Source organism: Coregonus clupeaformis, chromosome 21 (genome assembly GCF_020615455.1).
Source record: "Coregonus clupeaformis isolate EN_2021a chromosome 21, ASM2061545v1, whole genome shotgun sequence".
NCBI classification, from domain to species: domain Eukaryota; kingdom Metazoa; phylum Chordata; class Actinopteri; order Salmoniformes; family Salmonidae; genus Coregonus; species Coregonus clupeaformis.
The window spans coordinates 31,454,920-31,474,243 of record NC_059212.1 but is presented as its reverse complement, the minus strand read 5'-3'; the positions used below and the strand labels follow the sequence as shown (position 1 = coordinate 31,474,243).

Here is a 19,324-nt window from a genome sequence, read left to right as displayed (position 1 = left end):
TCACTTGAGGAGTTGCACGAAAGGCTTATAGTGATTTTGGAAGTTGGAACTCCAGAGTTCCCTTAGATAGGCATAGAATTGGTTCAAGATGAGTGTGTGGGCCGGGTGCTTTTAAAAGGTCACCTATTATTGCTACTGCCCAGTTTGTTCTCCACAGAGCGATATAGTCACACACGTGAAAGAAAAATAGGAAAATATGAACATAATAGCAATCACATAGAGGCAGTCTATTGTGTCTGTGACTGTCTGTGAATATATGAGCCTCCTACTAACTGTACAGAGTTTAAAACTGTATCCTGTGGGGCCGCCCCTGACAGCTCACATTATGGAAGCCTCAATTAGAGGAGCTTTTTTCCTTCCTCTCAGCAAGTTATACTTTACAGAACGTTATCTCACAAGTGGCCGGTCCACTTACAACAAGAGGGGGAAATGGCTTTTAAATTCCTCTCTTTTTCAGGAAAGATCTGCTATTTATTTACTGTGAAAAAAAATGCTAGAGTGCATTGTCTTCTTTTATTGAATGGCTCTCTTCTCCTGTCATAAATCATAAATCCTTATTTCATAGACAATGAAACGGTGGAGTACGATGCGTCAGTGTTGTCGCCAGGGCTCAGTAAGGAGAGATAAATTGTAGCAAGCTGAAAGCATTCGGGACAAGCCAAAATCAATAGAATTGCTACCTGTCATAGTAACCTGCCAGAGGATTGTAAGGCTCATAAACACAACATAGTTGTCTGCTGGTGCTACCGAATCAGATTCAATAAAGTTTACACAGGAGCGGCCATATAACTAGAAGCAGCTGCATGGCTAGGTGAAAGCCAGGGAAAGTGTTTAGCCTTCATTATCGTCCCTGGACTTTAAGGCCGTGTGGAGCTGTGGAGTACAGCTGGGCTGGGCGGAGGACGACTCTGGCACCCTTAGTCCTTATCCTTCAGAGTTAGTCTGAGGCACTGAATTTACTAATCTCTCCTGCCACCTAATTAAACCTCTGCAGAAAGAGTTATGATCTGCTAATTGCTGTGTGGATGGACTTTAGGTCAACACTCACATACACACTGACACCCACTGGAAGAATTGCACCCTTCTGGCTCCTCGATCACTCGACTTTCTGCTGTCACTGTCCGTTTAAATAAGGGTAGCGTGTAAATGAGAACAAACTGCTAGCAGCTCGCTCGCCAGCCTGTAAGGAAGCCTATGATGGATAAGCTGTTTTCCACATGGTAAACCACAACCAGTGTTTTGTAGTCTCCCCACTCAGCTACCTTGGCGGCAGAACCTTGAGCTAACCCAAGCCGTCATACACTACGACATGGCCTCGCCAAACGTGGCCTCTTCCACAGAAACATAACACCTACCAACATGCTAATTTGTTTAAGCATGAGCAGCCAAACATTGGAAAGGATGATAAAGCTGTGGCATGTGTGTCTGTCTGCATTTTTAACTCCCACACGGTACACAGGTCTTTCTCAGAGGCTACTGATACTATGTGTAACTTATTGGCATTTTCTTGCCACTAACCTCTGTGAGCTTGTCAAGCAATGTACCCACATACAGTGGCAAAAAGACAGCAGCTCAACCCTATACGTGGCTGCCGATGCTGGCACTCTCTCTTTGGATGCATCATAAATCCGTTTTCATGATGCGGATAGCGCGGTGACATAGAGCTGACCTTGGCGGAGTCGCGGAGGAATAGCCTAAATGATGATTGCTTTTACATGTCTTCTCACTTCCTCTCTCTGTCTGGCTGCTGATGCCACTGACGCTTGCCTTCCCTGACTTCAGCGACCCCCGTAGAACTGCAAGCCCCATTCCCCTCACTCACCCTGCTCTGCTGGGTGCTCTGCTCTGGATCCCCCCTGTCAGTCTGCTCACATCCGCCATATTTCTTCTCTGTCCTCTGATACCTTAAGCCCCTTGATGTCCTCCTGTTTCCTCATAGAGAGAGAGCATGCCCCAGCAAACATGACTCCATTCGCCCCATCTGGGTATTTTGTGGGCAAGGTGGGCACGGGCTACACCAAGCCCACACCAATCCCACACCAGCCCAACACGGGCTAGCCCACACCAAGCCCAACACAGGCTATCCCACACCAATCCCAGCTAGAGGAGGGGGCTCATTCGAATATTTGGTTGCAGTTAAAGTGTTCTCTTGTGTGATGCCCACATTTTTTAAATCTTGTACACAGTCTCAGAAAATACTTAAATAAGTGCATGTGACATACAGTATGAGAAACTTAACAGTTTGTCTTGCAAAAATATATGTATTAGAGATGGGCATTCCGAGTCTTTTTGGTGAGCTGGCTCATTTGGCTCTGTTTAAGTAAAAGAGCCGGCACATTTGGTTCCCAAACGGTTCTTCATTCACAATGCTTAAACATTGACCTAGAACCATGAAAAAATAACACATCTCCAATGTAAAGGCCAAAAGGTAGGCTACCATTATGTCAGCTCATGAAATGCACGTTCAAATATTTTTTTACTTGGCCAAATTATTAGATTATTAGAGCCTGTAATTATTATTATTCATATTTTGTTTATGCACTGAAAAATTGTGTGTGGACCAGATTGACGGGCTGTTTATTGTTTCTGTAGTGAGGATTCACCCTCTTTAGAGAATGATGTTGTAAATTAGCTGAGGGGAGGATGGCTCATAATAATGGCCGGAACAGAGCAAATGGAATGGCATCAAACACCTGGAAACCATACCATTCCATGAAACCATACCATACCACCTGGAAACCATACCATTCCACCGTTTGATACCATTCCATGAATTCCACTCCAGCCATTACCAAGAGCCCGTCCTCCCCAATTAAGGTGCCAACAACCTCTTGCAGTAGCAGTATGCAAATCAGAGAGCCAAATGAAGACCTGTGCTGGAAAAAGATGGGCTTATTTCAGGCAAAGTGAGGGCTGCTTTCACCAGATATGAACTGCCCACACAAATCCCTTAGGGGCCAGCGTTGAGCCGATGAGCAAATGCGCATTGGCCCAATGTTGACAGCCTACATATGGTCAATATTTTAGCTCGCATTGGGCCCAAATCCTGCCAATGAAGACATGTTTGTTGCGTTCTGTGTTCCTCTTCCAGACTGCTACTATGGCCTCTGTCTGCTCCTCACAAGAATGAAGGGCCCATCAGAAAATTATTTCCCCGACTTGGATAAAATGAATGCTTGAATGGTGTTTTATAAACCACCTACCTGAATGTCCTTATAGAAAAGAGTGATGCTTCACACAACGTCTTCTCTGCCTACATCCTCATATATATCAACAGATCTTGACGCTCCTACTAACCTCTTGACCAAAGAAGTGACAGAGGACACCGCTACCGTGGAATGGCAGAAGGTACAAGCAGAGATCGACGGCTACATGATCAGCTACAGCTCTGCTGAGGGCTCCAGTGGGGAGATCCCTGTTGGGGCAGACAGCACCTCCTACAGGCTGACTGGGCTGAGGCCTGGAGTCATCTACACAGTCTACATCTGGGCTGTCAAGGGCTCCCGGGTCAGTAGGAAGAGCTCCACAGAAGCCGAGACAGGTAAACTGTTAACCAAATGTCTGACTCAGAGGGCATAATAGAGCTCACATTGTTTTTGTTTCAGTTCTTAAAATAGTCTTAAGTGATGTCTCTTTTTATACTTTGATCCTGATGGCTTATGGATGAATGGGAGAGACCTTCTCGTCCTATGCTTTCTGTAGGTCCTTTGTGGAAGAGGAAAATCCATTTATTTTTGGGTCTTGTGGATAGTTCTTAGGGCTGTATTTTCACTTTTTAAGGGATGCACTTTACACAATGGAAACATGAAGAAAAAAACTGCCAGGCAGGCAGACTTTCACCCTCAGCACTTTTGTGAATATTTATCTTCCTCACATCTTTGCCAAGAGGGAAACTCTTACTCAGACCTGTGCTGGGGAAGCTATTTAAAGTAATTAGGTAGACACTTCTTTTGAAATGAGTTTAGCATAGCCTATAGCTGTGGAGCATGTTTGTGAAAATGTTTTAGAGACAACTAAGGAGATTGAAAATAAGGGAGATATAAAGTGTTTCTTCCTCATTTAATTCTACTCATTTGAAAGAAACACCAAACATATGCTTCTCTTGTGTGTCAATGTGTTGAGATAAAAGGAGGACGCAGTAATGGTTTGGTGGGGCTATTTCAATAACCCCTTGATTCACCTAACTATTTGTTCAACTTTCACTTACTGTCAATCCAGTCAGCAAAATACTAAGAAACATTTGAGATCAACTGTACACGAGAGAGAGAGAGAGAGAAATGCATTTTAACTGCTGTTTATGGCATTAAAACACAAGGCTCAAGTGCTCTACCAGCTGACGCCCGCCATCAGGAAATACAGGCTATAGAAAAGCACTGTGTAGGAAATCTCCTCTTGGCTCTCATATCGCAGATATATCATCACCTAGTGCTACTGTACTTTCCGAATCAATGTATACATTTCCTCCCCCACAATCCTATTGATACCCAAAGTGAACAATATGCTACATTAGGTTGTAGGTGAGGTTGGGTCGTCTGGCCTTCAGGGACTGTTGGTGTGGGACATTAATGTATTGGAAGCCTACAGCTGCACTGTCTTTGACGCCTGCTTCAGTGAGAAAATGACTGAAACAGACATAGTACACTAACCTGTCCCATAAGTCAAACAACGGGATTCCACATGGATACAAACATCCGAGAGGGGTGAAATCCAAGCGCTGCCGTGTCGGCAAGCAGGGCTCCCCATGTTTCGTCTGCTGACTGGATGGGGTAGGTTGTGGCAGGCTAGGATTACTGGATCAGTAAACATAAATTAACTGTGACACAGGACTGTGGGAAGGTGGTACATGGAGCTTTCTGCTCTCAAATAAGATTTAACAAGCGGTAACGAACAGGGTGGTGGTAGGTACACTCTTAGCTTGGGTAGTCATTGAGGTTAAAGTGGACACTGATAATTAATAAAAAAATATGTTGGAAAATGTATTTTTTTAAATACATTGTTTTTTAATTTCTTAATGTGATAACACTGCACTAGTAGAATGACATAACATATGCTTTAACATAGTTCCTAATACATATAGCTTTTAGTGCCTGTTACTTACATAGTATGTACTGAAACTACTATATTTACACTCATACCTCTCCAGAACTAGATGTTCCTACTAACCTGTTGACCAGAGAAGTGACAGAAGACACAGCTACAGTAACATGGGATAAAGTCCAGGCTGAAATCGACGGCTACATGATCAGCTACAGCTCTGCTGAGGGCTCCAGTGGGGAGATCCCTGTTGGGGCAGACAGCACCTCCTACAGGCTGACTGGGCTGAGGCCTGGAGTCATCTACACAGTCTACATCTGGGCTGTCAAGGGCTCCCGGTTCAGCAGGAAGAGCTCCACAGTAGCTGAGACAGGTCACTAACTTGTCTCATACTTTTTGAGTGTGAGAGGGTGAGAGCCCACACAATGTAAAGATGTTAGTTCAGGAGTTGTCTTTGTTCAGCAGTTCATCTGGGGTTCTAAGAAAGCTTTCAGTTCCTCTTAAAGGGATAAGTTATGCTAATATCAAAGTTTGTCAGATCATTTCAGATCTCAAAAGTGGCAGAATGGCAAGATGATTCCATGTCCCATGCCATATGTTGTGTAAGTCCAGCTACATACCTAAATCCCAAATTAATGGAAAAGAAAGGAACTGTCTAAATTCATCATTTAAGATGGTGCCTATTTTTCACATTCTTTGGGGATTTGAGATGATGGCACATACAGGTAACTGCCAAAATAATGGAAACACTTTAATAAAATGAGGGATTCAAAGTATATTGAAAGCAGGTGCTTCCACACAGGTGTGGTTCCTGAGTTAATTAATCAATTAACATCCCATCATGCTCAGGGTCATGTATAAAAATGCTGGGCAGGCCATTATTCTGGCCATTTTTTGGCTATCATGGCTATGCCCCCATAGGATGACAAGACCCCATCCACAGGGCATGGGTGGTCACTGAATAGTTTGATCAGCATGAAAACAATGTAAACCATATGTCATGGCCCTCTCAGTCACCAGATCTCAACCCAATTGAACACTTATGGGAGATTCTGGAGTGGTCCCTGAGACAGCTTTTCTACCACCATCAACAAAACACAAAATTATGGAATTGCTCATGGAATAATGGTGTCGCATCCCTCCAATAGAATTCCAGACACTTGTTGAATCTATGCTAAGTTGCATTTAAGCTGTTCTGGCTTGTGGTGGCCCAACGCCCTATTAAGACACTTTATGTTGGTGTTTCCTATATTTTGGCAGTTATTTGTAGCTAGATTTACACAACAGATGGCAAGGCACATGGACTCATATCGATATTAGACCACTTCTGAGGCCTGAAAACATCTGACCAACTTAGATTTTGGTGTATGAACTGTCCCTTTAAAGTCTCTCTTATACAATTAGAGTGATTTACAGGTCTCTCAGGTACAGCAGGTCTTGATACAATAAATCAATGAAATGTCACAAACTTCATGACATGACACAGAAGAGCACTAACCTTTCTATCAATGGTTCTCCAGATCTGGATGCTCCTACTAACCTCTTGACCAGAGAAGTGACAGAGGACATAGCCGATGTGTCGTGGGACAGACCTCTAGCGGACATCGACGGCTACATGATCAGCTACAGCTCTGCTGAGGGCTCCAGTGGGGAGATCCCTGTTGGGGCAGACAGCACCTCCTACAGGCTGACTGGGCTGAGGCCTGGAGTCATCTATACAGTCTACATCTGGGCTGTCAAGGGCTCCCGGTTCAGCAGGAAGAGCTCCACACCAGCTGAGACAGGTTTTCTATCTGCCCTGGGGCTCCAGTCGACAGCCAAGTATTTTCATGATAATCCCATGCATTCATTGTCCAATGAGGCAGATAGTCATTACTGAACAAGAGGTTATCGTGTAGAGGCATAATCATCTTTGAGGAGCTGTCAGGTTCCTTCACTCTTAGTGGAATTCTGGTCAACCCAAACTAACAGTTTAAGGATCTGCTCAATATGAGACACACACACAGTGACGTTTATTGGAGAATAGAGATGGAGGAATGTAAGGCATGATAAATAGTACTTCATTAGCTGTCATATTCTTATTCAGCCGTCCAATTACTGCTTCTGGACATTTTCATTCATGCATTCTATTTGACTAAATTGCTTCTGTTTTGGGATGTTCTCTCCATAGAAATTGATGCACCAAAAAACCTGAAAGCATCGGATGTTAAACTGGATGCAGCTACCCTGACCTGGACTGCTCCCTTAGCCAGAATCGATGGCTACATCCTCACATTCAGAGCTGAGGATGGCAGTTTGAAGGTACTGATTCTCAGTAACACACACTCTAGTTGTGGACATGGAAATATGCAATGGTTGATTATATGTATGTAGCTATAGAAACCTATTATATTAGCCAGCTGTGTTTTTTTCGTGGCTTTCTGTATTGGGCTCCCGAGTGGTGCAGTGGTCTAAGGCACTGCATCTCAGTGCTTGAGGCGTCACTACAGACCCCCTGGTTCGATTCCAGGCTGTATCACAACCGGCCGTGATTGGGAGTCTCATAGGGCGGCGCACAATTGGCCCAGCGTCGTCCGGGTTTGGCCGGTGTAGGCCGTCATTGTAAATAAGAATTTGTTCTTAACTGACTTGCCTAGTTAAATAAAGGTACAATAAAATTGGAGATCACAATTACATTTCATCCTAGATGAAGTTTCTGTTCGTGTGCAAAATACAAGTATTCCAGTGTTATACCCCTGACCTCTAGTGGTGAAAGGTTGTATAAACCATCAAAGGTCTTTAGTTCTGTGTCAGTGACACTTCGTTGTCTCAGCCAATGATTGTAATTCCACTGTGTTCTGAATAGGCTGTGGAGAAGAAGCTGAGGGCAGGAGAGAGCAGATTTGCCATGTCTGGCCTGGAGATGGGAAAGAATTACATTGTTACCCTCCTTGCTTACAGAGGACCAAAGAGGAGCAGAGTGATAGAGATCACATTCAAAACAGGTACACTGTGCCCTCTATGAACATCATCCACACACCAAACTAGTCTGACTCATCCATACATCAGTGTGTTGAGACGTTAGCATTTCTCTACACTCTTGTGCTATAATTTCAATTTGATTAGCAATGTTTCATTCCTTTCTCACCTTACAATTAATTGGTCACTTGTACTTGTATCCTTCACAGTGGGTTTGTTGTACCCATTCCCCATGGACTGTAGTCAGATTAAGAAGAATGGTAACATGGCAAGTGGAATCTACACCATTTACATCAACAGTGATCGCACCAAGCCCATGGAGGTGTACTGTGACATGGACACTGATGGCGGTGGATGGGTGGTACGCTAAAGTACATTATGATTGATGGTATTGATGACTGAAAGAAAAACCTGTCTGGATAGATGGACCATCAATAGAAACTGTCAATCAAGTTGTGTGTGAGCAGAGACTGAGATCTACTGTACATCACTCCCCAGGTGTTCCAGAGACGCAACAATGGACAGATGGACTTCATGAAGCGCTGGAGACCATACATGGCCGGCTTTGGGAACATGACTGATGAATTCTGGCTTGGTTAGTACTGTTTACACATCCTTTTAATCTCTTGTATCGCAATAGGACTGTTATGTCCATAGGAGTTCCTCTCATGGAATTGAAATAGATGATGATGTACACTACCAGTCAAACGTTTGGACACCTCTACTCATTCAAGGGTTTTTCTTTATTTTTACTATTTTTTACATTGTAGAATAATAGTGAAAACATCAAAACTATGAAATAACACATATGGAATCATGTAGTAACCAAAAAAGTGTTCAACAAATCAAAATATATTTTATATTTGAGATTCTTCAAATAGCCACCCTTTGCCTTGATGACAGCTTTGCACACTCTTGGCATTCTCTCAACCAGCTTCACCTGGAATGCTTTTCCAACAGTCTTGAATGAGTTCCCACATATGCTGAGCACTTGTTGGCTGCTTTTCCTTCACTCTGCCGTCCGACTCATCCCAAACCATCTCAATTGTGTTGTGGTTGGGGGATTGTGGAGGCCAGGTCATCTGATGCAGCACTCCATCACTCTCCTTCTTGGTAAAATAGCACTTACACAGCCTGGAGGTGTGTTGGGTCATTGTCCTGTTGAAAAACAAATGATAGTCCCACTAAGCCCAAACCAGATGGGATGGCGTATTGCTGCAGAATGCTGTGGTAGCCATGCTGGTTAAGTGTGTCTTGAATTCTAAATAAGTCACAGACAGTCTCACCAGCAAAGCACTGTAACACCTCCTCCTCCATGCTTTATGGTGGGAACTACACATGCGGAGATCATCCATTCACCCACACGTGTCTCACAAAGACACGGCGGTTTAAAGCAAAAATCTCCAATTTGGACTCCAGACCAAAGGACACATTTCCACCAGTCTAATGTCGATTGCTCGTGTTTCTTGGCCCAAGCAGGTCTCTTCTTATTATTGGTGTCCTTTAGTAGTGGTTTCTTTGCAGCAATTCGACCATGAAGGCCTGATTCACACAGTCCCCTCTGAACAGTTGATGTTGAGATGTGTCTGTTACTTGAACTCTGTGAAGCATTTATTTGGGCTGCAATTTCTGAGGCTGGTAACTCTAGTGAACTTATCCTCTGCAACAGAGGTAACTCTGGGTCTTCCATTCCTGTGGCGGTCCTCATGAGAGACAGTTTCATCATAGCGCTTGATGGTTTTTGCGACTGCACTTGAAGAAGTTCTTGAAACTTTCCATATTGACTGACCTTCATGTCTTGAAGTAATGATGGACTGTCGTTTCTCTTTGCTTATTTGAGCTGTTCTTGCCATAATATAGACTTGGTCTTTTACCAAATAGGGCTATCTTCTGTATACCCCCCCCTACCTTGTCACAACACAACTGATTGGCTCAAACGCATTAAGAAGGAAATAAATTCCACAAATTAACTTTTAAGAAGGCACACCTGTTAATTGAAATGAATTCCAGGTGACTACCTCATGAAGCTGGTTGAGAGAATGCCAAGAGTGTGCAAAGCTGTCATCAAGGCAAAGGGTGGCTATTTGAAGAATCTCAAATATAAAATACATTTTGATTTGTTTAACACTTTTTTTGGTTACTACATGATTCCATATGTGTTATTTCATAGTTTTGACATCTTCACTATTATTCTACAATATAAAAATAAAGAAAAACTCTTGAATGAGTAGGTGTGTCCAAACTTCTGATTGGTAGTGTAATTGTAATAAGCCCTCACAATTATCTTACTCTAACCCATAGGTCTGGACAATATCTATGAGCTGACCAATACTCCCACGCAATACGAGCTGCGAGTGGACCTGGGTGTGGGTTCAGAGAAGGCCTATGCTGTCTATGACAACTTCAAGATAGCCCCGGCTAAGCAGAAGTTCAATCTGACCATCGGCAAATACAGTGGAACAGCAGGTGGACCATCTCTTTGTATCTTTCTAACAATTCCTTGACAAATACAAGCATAAATATTCTACACACTAAACAAACCCAAGGCTCCAAAATACACACACAACCAATAACCACACAACTGTGACTGTGTTGAATAGCATTTTTACAATGGATTGCTTTCATTGATGCTGTGAATCTGGTATATGATTGTTTTCCAGGCGATGCCATGAACTACCATCAAGGTCGCCCCTTCTCCACGGTTGACAATGACAATGACATTGCTCTTGGTAACTGTGCCCTGACACATCGTGGTGCTTGGTGGTACAAGAACTGTCACCTTGCTAACCTCAACGGCAAATTCGGAGACAACAGACACAGCATGGTAAGAAGTGCGCAATGTCGTTTTCTGGGGGTGTAGTGCAAGAATGTACAAGCAGATGGCACTGATAGCATAGTACAGAATCCATGGTAGTTGCACATGAGCGTCCAGTAGGGGTTTTCCATTCTTAGTTTGAAATGGCTATGTCCTAGATCTATCAACTTCAATAAAGATACACTTTTCTCAAAAAGCCTTATAAATAGCAGACGTTAATAGCTAACTTTCATTCACAGGGAGGCTAACAAGAACTGTTGTTGTGTCTGCAAGAAGAATGTTGAGAGGAAATGGGAGGGAATTGTTTTGTCATATGAAGTTATATCATGCCTCTCTTAATGAGATGCATAATACGTTTGTGTCTGTATTGATGAAGGCTACACCGGCACAGATAGAACTTGATAGAAGTTTCAGAAGTGGATATTTTGACTTAGAATATGTGGACAACTACAAATACCTAGGTGTCTGGTTAGACCGTAAACTCTCCTTCCAGACTCATATTAAGCATCTCCAATCCAAAGTTAAATCTAGAATCGGCTTCCTATTTCGCAACAAAGCCTCCTTCACTCATGCTGCTAAACATGCCCTCGTAAAACTGACTATCCTACTGATCCTTGACTTCGGCGATGTCATTTACAAAATAGCTTCCAACACTCTACTCAGCAAATTGGATGTAGTCTATCACAGTGCCATCCGTTTTGTCACCAAAGCCCCATATACTACCCACCATTGTGACCTGTACGCTCTCGTTGGCTGGCCCTCAATACATATTCGTCGCCAGGTCATCTATAAATCACTTCTAGGCAAATCCCCGCCTTATCTTAGATCATTGGTCACCATAGCAACACCCACCCGTAGTATGCGTTCCAGCAGGTATATCTCACTGGTCATCCCCAAAGCCAACACCTCCTTTGGCCGCCATTCCTTCCAGTTCTCTGCTGCCAATGACTGGAACGAACTACAAAAATCTCTGAAGCTGGAGACACTTATCTCCCTCACTAACTTTAAGCATCAGTTGTCAGAGCAGCTTACCGATCACTGCACCTGTACACAGCCCATCTGTAATTAGCCCACCCAGCTACCTCATCCCCATATTGTTATTTACATTGTTATTTATATTGCTCATTTGCACCCCAGTATCTCTATTTGCACATCATCTTCTGCACATCTATCACTCCAGTGTTAATACTATATTGTAATTATTTTGCACTATGGCCTATTTATTGCCTAACCTCCATAACTTACTACATTTGCACACACTGTATATAGATTTTCTATTGTGTTATTGACTGTACGTTTTGTTTATTCCATATGTAACTCTGTGTTGTTGTTGTTTTTATCGCACTGCTATGCTTTATCTTGGCCAGGTCGCAGTTGTAAATGAGAACTTGTTCTCAACTGGCTTACCTTGTTAAATAAAGGTGAAATAAAAAAAATAAAAAAAAATAAAATACATCTATATTTTACCTAATTTTGATAGACATGAGACAGTATGAAATGCTCTTCAGTGTGAGTCAGTTATTAGTATCATAAAACAACTGGCTGACTGTGGCTGTCTTATCTAATGTGTGGCTGTGCCTCTCTCTACCTTCTACCAGGGTGTGAACTGGGAGCCATGGAAGGGTCATCTGATGTCTCTTGATTTCACTGAGATGAAGATTCGGCCTGTGGGCACCGCCAGGAAGAGGAGGTCGCTTAGCAGCAGAACAGCTCCCAGAAAATAGTCCCTCTGAACTAGAGCAGTCAATGGGAACCTCATTACAAACCAGGCAAAGTAGCTAGAACCTCAAATCAGGAATATCAATCTATCTCAAGATTATTGTATAACTTACTTTAAGTTAACATATCATATGGCTGCAGCCATATACGTCTTTATTTTGAATAGGATATTTGTATTATATATATTATGAACAAGTGAACTGCAACTTTCACTGTATAGTATTATCACATGGGCAAAGTAAAGGGATTTTGTATCTTGGCTTTGTCCTAAAGCGGCATTCCTCGCAGGCGTAGATGATTAGCAAATTACCTCTGTCCTAATGTATATGATTACATTTTATAGGCTGGCTCCATGGCATAAAACTGCCACTATATTCATAACACTGTCTGCTCCTATTATGCATAATCAGTGAGATCCCAATGACACCATGTTTTTAGAATAGTTATACTGCTCTTGTTCACATTCATAACATAGCATAGACCCTGACCCTCTCTTCTAAGCTCTGGTCTGCGGCCTACTCAGCCTACTCTGAGTTAGCTAGATATCACATTTAAGATGTCATGCATAACAAATAGAATGTATGACATGCTCCTCTGCTTGTAAGATTGTATTTTCAAATGTGTATTGTAATTGTGTCGTTCCACGAAAATAGTGCCTTTTGCGTCCCTTTGATATTTTAAGTAGAAATGAAAAGCCTGTTATATTAAATGAAGTCTCCTTTAATATAGACCACATCGAGAATTCAATAAATCTGATATCTAATATGAATAAAGGCTTGCTAAAATGCCAAAATTCAGCATTTTGACATGTCCCTCCATCAACCCTGTATCACTGCTAGGAAGATTTTAACCGACTTAATCCCAAAATGTCTCCAAGATTCACCATCATTGTAAAGCCATACTTATTGTGTTGCTTTGACAATGTCATTTCTGAAGACTATTATGTCTTTCATGTGATTAGTGATTCATTTACATCTGTCACTGATTTTAAGGTCAACCCTGTTATATGAACTGAACTCCCGTTTTAATATGGTGAAACTATTCCTTTTTAAATATTTTTTTCAAAAGAAACATTGAATATCTAATAGTAAAAAAATTGAGTAAAAGCAGGCTAGCTGGTTCTACCATTTTCTGGTGTTTTGTGGTGGAAAACTGAGCGGGTCAAGCATAACACGTCAACTTCTTTACCAATAGATCAACAGGTGAAGCTTGCATTCAATTGCCACTTCCTGTTGCACACAACATACTTCCATTCCCCTTCTCACAAGAGGATTTATGGCTGATTTAAGAATAAATCTTTAGCCCTGTTATGGTTATCCCTGTTACTTTATTTCACACTTAATAGGCACTTACTATAGTCATTTATTTTATTTTAACACTTGAGATGGGAAAACATGTTTTTTATGAAGTTGAATATTAAATGACTAAATGTTAAAATTAGGTGTAATCAAAAAATATATATTTTTACAAGTTACACTTCTCAAAAGGCAGCGAATTGGTGGAACGACCCAGGTGTATTATACAGGGATACAAACGGGTGAGGGCCCAAAAAGGTGACACTTTTTTTTTGCACTGAAACATGCAAAAAAAATCCCTGCTAGGGGGAAATGCAGGTTTTAACTAATTAAACAACAAAGAATATGATCTACATGATCAGTCTCTGTGTGTAAAATAAAAAGTGGTTAATGTGAATCTAACTCACAGCTAAAAAATGTAAAGAAAGTTATTTGTTGAATAGACTTTACTGAAAAAAAACAATACACTAATACTGCAGTTAGCCATGACATCCTTTATAATAGAACACTTGTGACCACACACATTTAAATATTGCACTAGGAAAAAAAAACATCTTCAAGTAGAAATAGAATGAAACAAACAGGCATTATATTACTGAAACAGGATACAAGTGGGAAATATAAAGATCCAGTCTATTTTAAAAAATTGGAGGCCCCTTACACTTCAGTGTTGAGATGCAAAAATTCTAGCAAAATGTATAGCGCATAGAATTAAAAAGGTATTGTCGGACATTATTCATTCTAATCAGACAGGCTTTTTTACATGGATGATACATTGGAGATAATATAAGGCAAGTACTGGAAACAATAGAACACTATGAAAAATCTGGGAAACCAGGCCTGCTATTCATAGCAGACTTTGAAAAGGCATTTGATAAAGTACAACTGGAGTTTATATATAAATGCCTGGAGCATTTCAATTTTGGAGAATCTCTTATAAAATGGGTTAAAATAATGTATAGTAACCCTAGGTGTAAAATAGTAAATAATGGCTATTTCTCCGAAAGTTTGAAACTGTCAAGAGGAGTGAAACAAGGTTGTCCACTATCGGCATATCTATTTATTATGGCCATCGAAATGTTAGGTATTAAAATCAGATCCAACAATAATATCAAGGGATTAGAAATCCAGGGCTTAAAAACAAAGGTGTCATTGTTCGCTGATGATTCATGTTTTGTTTTAAATCCACAACTTTAATCCCTCCACAGCCTCATAGAGGATCTAGATACATTTTCTAACCTCTCTGGATTACAACCAAATTATGATAAATGTACTACACTGCTCAAAAAAATTAAGGGAACACTTAAACAACACAATGTAACTCCAAGTAAATCACACTTCTGTGAAATCAAACTGTCCACTTAGGAAGCAACACTGATTGACAATACATTTCACATATTGTTGTGCAAATGGAATAGACAACAGGTGGAAATTATAGGCAATTAGCAAGAAACCCTTAATAAAGGACAGCTTTGCAGGTGGTGACCACAGACCACTTCTCAGTTCCTATGCTTCCTGGCTGATGTTTTGGTCACTTTTGAATGCTGGCGGTGCTTTCACTCTAGTGGTAGCATGAGACGGAGTCTACAACCCACACAAGTGGCTCAGGTAGTGCAGCTCATCCAGGATGGCACATCAATGCGAGCTGTGGCAAGAAGGTTTGCTGTGTCTGTCAGCGTAGTGTCCAGAGCATGGAGGCGCTACCAGGAGACAGGTCAGTACATCAGGAGACGTGGAGGAGGCCGTAGGAGGGCAACAACTCAGCAGCAGGACTGCTACCTCCGCCTTTGTGCAAGGAGGAGCAGGAGGAGCACTGCCAGAGCCCTGCAAAATGACCTAAAGCAGGCCACAAATGTGCATGTGTCTGCTGAAACGGTCAGAAACAGACTCCATGAGGGCCCGACGTCCAAAGGTGGGGGTTGTGCTTACAGCCCAACACCGTGCAGGACGTTTGGCATTTGCCAGAGAACACCAAGATTGGCAAATTCGCCACTGGCGCCCTGTGCTCTTCACAGATGAAAGCAGGTTCACACTGAGCACGTGACAGACGTGACAGAGTCTGGAGACGCCGTGGAGAACGTTCTGCTGCCTGCAACATCCTCCAGCATGACCGGTTTGGCGGTGGTTCAGTCATGGTGTGGGGTGGCATTTCTTTGGGGGACCGCACAGCCCTCCATGTGCTCGCCTGAGGTAGCCTGACTGCCATTAGGTACCGAAATGAGATCCTCAGACCCCTTGTGAGACCATATGCTGGTGCGGTTGGCCCTGGGTTCCTCCTAATGCAAGACAATGCTAGACCTCATGTGGCTGGAGTGTGTCAGCAGTTCCTGCAAGAGGAAGGCATTGATGCTATGGACTGGCCCGCCCGTTCCCCAGACCTGAATCCAATTGAGCACATCTGGGACATCATGTCTCGCTCCATCCACCAACGCCACGTTGCGCCACAGACTGTCCAGGAGTTGGCGGATGCTTTAGTCCAGGTCTGGGAGGAGATTCCTCAGGAGACCATCCGCCACCTCATCAGGAGCATGCCCAGGCGTTGTAGGGAGGTCATACAGGCACGTGGAGGCCACACACACTACTGAGCCTCATTTTGACTTGTTTTAAGGACATTACATCAAAGTTGGATCAGCCTGTAGTGTGGTTTTCCACTTTAATTTTGAGGGTGACTCCAAATCCAGACCTCCATGGGTTGATAAATTTGATTTCCATTGATAATTTTTGTGTGATTTTGTTGTCAGCACATTCAACTATGTAAAGAAAAAAGTATTTAATAAGATTATTTCATTCATTCAGATCTAGGATGTGTTGTTTAAGTGTTCCCTTAATTTTTTTGAGCAGTGTATATTACGTATTGGATCACAAAAAAATGTAACATTTACATTACCATGTAGTTTACTAATAAAATGGTCTGATGGTGATGTGGATATAGTCGGAATACATATCCCAAAACATTTTAATAGAAAGTTAGCAACACTAGATAAGATCTTGCTACCATGGAAAGGTAAATACCTGTCTATTTGTGTAAAAACCACCCTGATTTAACTCTTTAGTATTATCCCAGTTTACCTATTTGCTCATGGTCTTGCCTACGCCATCACCTTCTCACCCCCGTCTCCGTGGTCAGGCTTCTCACCTACCTCTTCGTTATCGTTCAGGGGACGCACTGCTGTAACTGGCAAACTGCCTTTGCACTCTCGGCTGCCTTTCTAGTGCGCACGCTAATGCTGTAACTAGCAAGTTGGTTGTCTCTTCTCTCTTCAGTCGCGTGCTGCATTCTGTTGTTATGTGAACGATTGGCTGAGCCTTGGATGCAGCCAGTATTGCTCCAAACGCGTATCACTCGTCCGCTTACAGCCAGTAGTGATCCAAAGCCCCTATTTTGGATTCAAAACGGCGAATTTCGCCGAAAGGTGACTAGTTTGCATCCCTGATTATATTTGAAAAAGATGGGTTGTTTATGAATTTGAAGGACCAATAAAAAGGGATAAACTTAGGTGCTGGATTTTAGGCCGGTAGGAACCACCACAGGGTGTCAATTCAGAACACGAGGAAGCAGTCGTTCCAGTTATAATGATAATAATATGCCATTTAGCAGACGCTTTTATCCAAAGCGACTTACAGTCATGTGTGCATAAATTTTTATGTATGGGTGGTTCAACGGTTTAATGAAGATCCACACACACATAAAACACCACTCACTCTGGTACTAACTGTGGTTCTGTAAAAAAAAGAGGAGAACTTAATAATTAATTCCGGTTGACAATGCTAATGCTAACGCTAGCGGGAGTAAGCGAGCTAGCTAGCTAGCAAGTTTAACACTAATGGTACATATTTACAACAGACACTATTTAGCTCCAAACAACAAGACATCAGGATTTTGCCACTTACATTTAGCTGCACGCACAATAAAACATCAGAAAGAAAAGCAATTTTTTCTGAGGATGTAGAATAAACAGGAGCGAAAAACCTGGTGGTCATCAGAATGGAAACTACAGTCTGCCTGAGGCCCTGCCTGGTCGGGTATTACGCTAAGTCCCGGGAAAAAAGGCTGCAGATCAACAATAAAATGATGATGATTGGCATGACCTTATTTCAATAAGATAACCAAAAGAAAGTTGGGGGTCTTGGAAAGGAGATGAGCTGGCCGTTTTTACAATATTCATGCCACACATTCTCAGATAAATAATAAAACATATTTTTTAAACTAGCATCTATGCCTGCAGTGACTGAGGGTGCTGTTTGAATGGGACTTGACTTCACACAGTGTTTATCAAATAGATGAATTGAGGTAAATCAACAAATTCGAGTCATACTTGAATGTTATATGCTCACTCAAATTCTAAGAAGAGGAACAAAGTAGAATATATTTGATTTCATAATCAGTTTTTCATATACAGCTTTTAATTTCCCCATCTCTTTCCCAGAAAAAGGCTTAGATTTGCAGGAAAGATTATATATACCAAAAAAACTGTTTCCTTTTGCTTTCTACCATTCACATCACTTTGTGACGTAACTTCACAGGTAACCTGATCTTGACAGGACGTTTGAAAATGGTCCCTATTTATGTCATTTTCGAGTTGAACGACTGTGGTTTTCTCTTTGACAGGATAGCCTACACTTGAGTCATGTATCATACCACAATTTGATGTTTCTCAACTTCCCCTGGTTTCTCAGCTGTTGTTTCAATCCACTGCTGAGAAATGATTTGCACACATCGGACTGTGTGAATAACAATGCAAGAAAGATATTCACAAAGTTAAGCAAGAATGATAAAGAAGGAAGAAGAGGAAGGGGCCTACTGTGGAATATTCTAACTGAGCTTTTGAAATGTCTCACAGGACCCAATTGATGCAATAGCTATTTTGAACCACATTGATTGCAAATTACTGTAAAGAAGATTGGTTCCTATAACAGCACTGCAGGGCAGGTGGACTCTTAAAGAGATTCTCTGATACTTTTGTATACTTTTTAGCCAGTAGTTCTGAAAGTAGCACTCACGAGCCAAAAGTGGTCCCCCGACTATTGCGTACTACGTCACATATGTGCAGATATGTGCACCACGTCATTGCTCTCTCTCTCTGCTGTGTCCACTGAGCTGTTGGGCCCACCCTGGAACCTCATTAGATAATGCAGGGCAGGCCTCTTGCTAGAAATACTCAAATGCGAGGGGCTGAAGCTCATTGGCTAGAACTCTAATTGCAAGGAGGCTGGCCCACGTGGGGTTAAATGTGGGGGAAATGGTGTGGCACAGCTTCAAGAAAACAGTCGCTTTCAAAATAGGGATTGTGGCTAATTGAGGTAAGACAGTATTCTGCTCTTATACATGTATGAACTACACATTGACACATCCAGCCCAAAGCGGGAGGTTTAAAAATACTTTCTTAGTCGGCAAAGTACCGTAGCATGTCGTTAATGCTGAGATTAATGTAATAGGGATGGAATAGGAAAGAAATGCCTCACACACAATTCTTCACACATTTCTATCCAGTTAGACAAATGT

At 42.1% G+C, this 19,324-nt stretch overlaps 1 protein-coding gene across 4 annotated transcripts in view; it reads left to right on the top strand.

The window, feature by feature from the left end:
• The window catches only part of LOC121535214 (tenascin-N), a 40,754-nt gene extending 26,918 nt beyond the window's left edge, over window positions 1–13,836 (top strand). Inside the window, exons 7-16 of one of the 4 annotated variants that reach the window (XM_041842054.2) lie at window positions 3,278–3,541; window positions 5,144–5,226; window positions 6,638–6,818; window positions 7,205–7,335; window positions 7,880–8,018; window positions 8,202–8,353; window positions 8,491–8,587; window positions 10,294–10,458; window positions 10,653–10,816; window positions 12,406–13,836. In XM_041842054.2, the coding sequence (XP_041697988.1) occupies window positions 3,278–3,541; window positions 5,144–5,226; window positions 6,638–6,818; window positions 7,205–7,335; window positions 7,880–8,018; window positions 8,202–8,353; window positions 8,491–8,587; window positions 10,294–10,458; window positions 10,653–10,816; window positions 12,406–12,531 (1,502 nt within the window). In that variant the 3' untranslated portion in view covers window positions 12,532–13,836. Of the gene's footprint in view, window positions 1–3,277; window positions 3,542–5,143; window positions 5,408–6,554; window positions 6,819–7,204; window positions 7,336–7,879; window positions 8,019–8,201; window positions 8,354–8,490; window positions 8,588–10,293; window positions 10,459–10,652; window positions 10,817–12,405 lie in introns of all 4 variants that reach the window. The other 3 variants (XM_041842051.2, XM_041842053.2, XM_041842055.2) reach the window with 3 other exon arrangements.
• The last annotated feature ends 5,488 nt before the right edge of the window (window positions 13,837–19,324 follow it).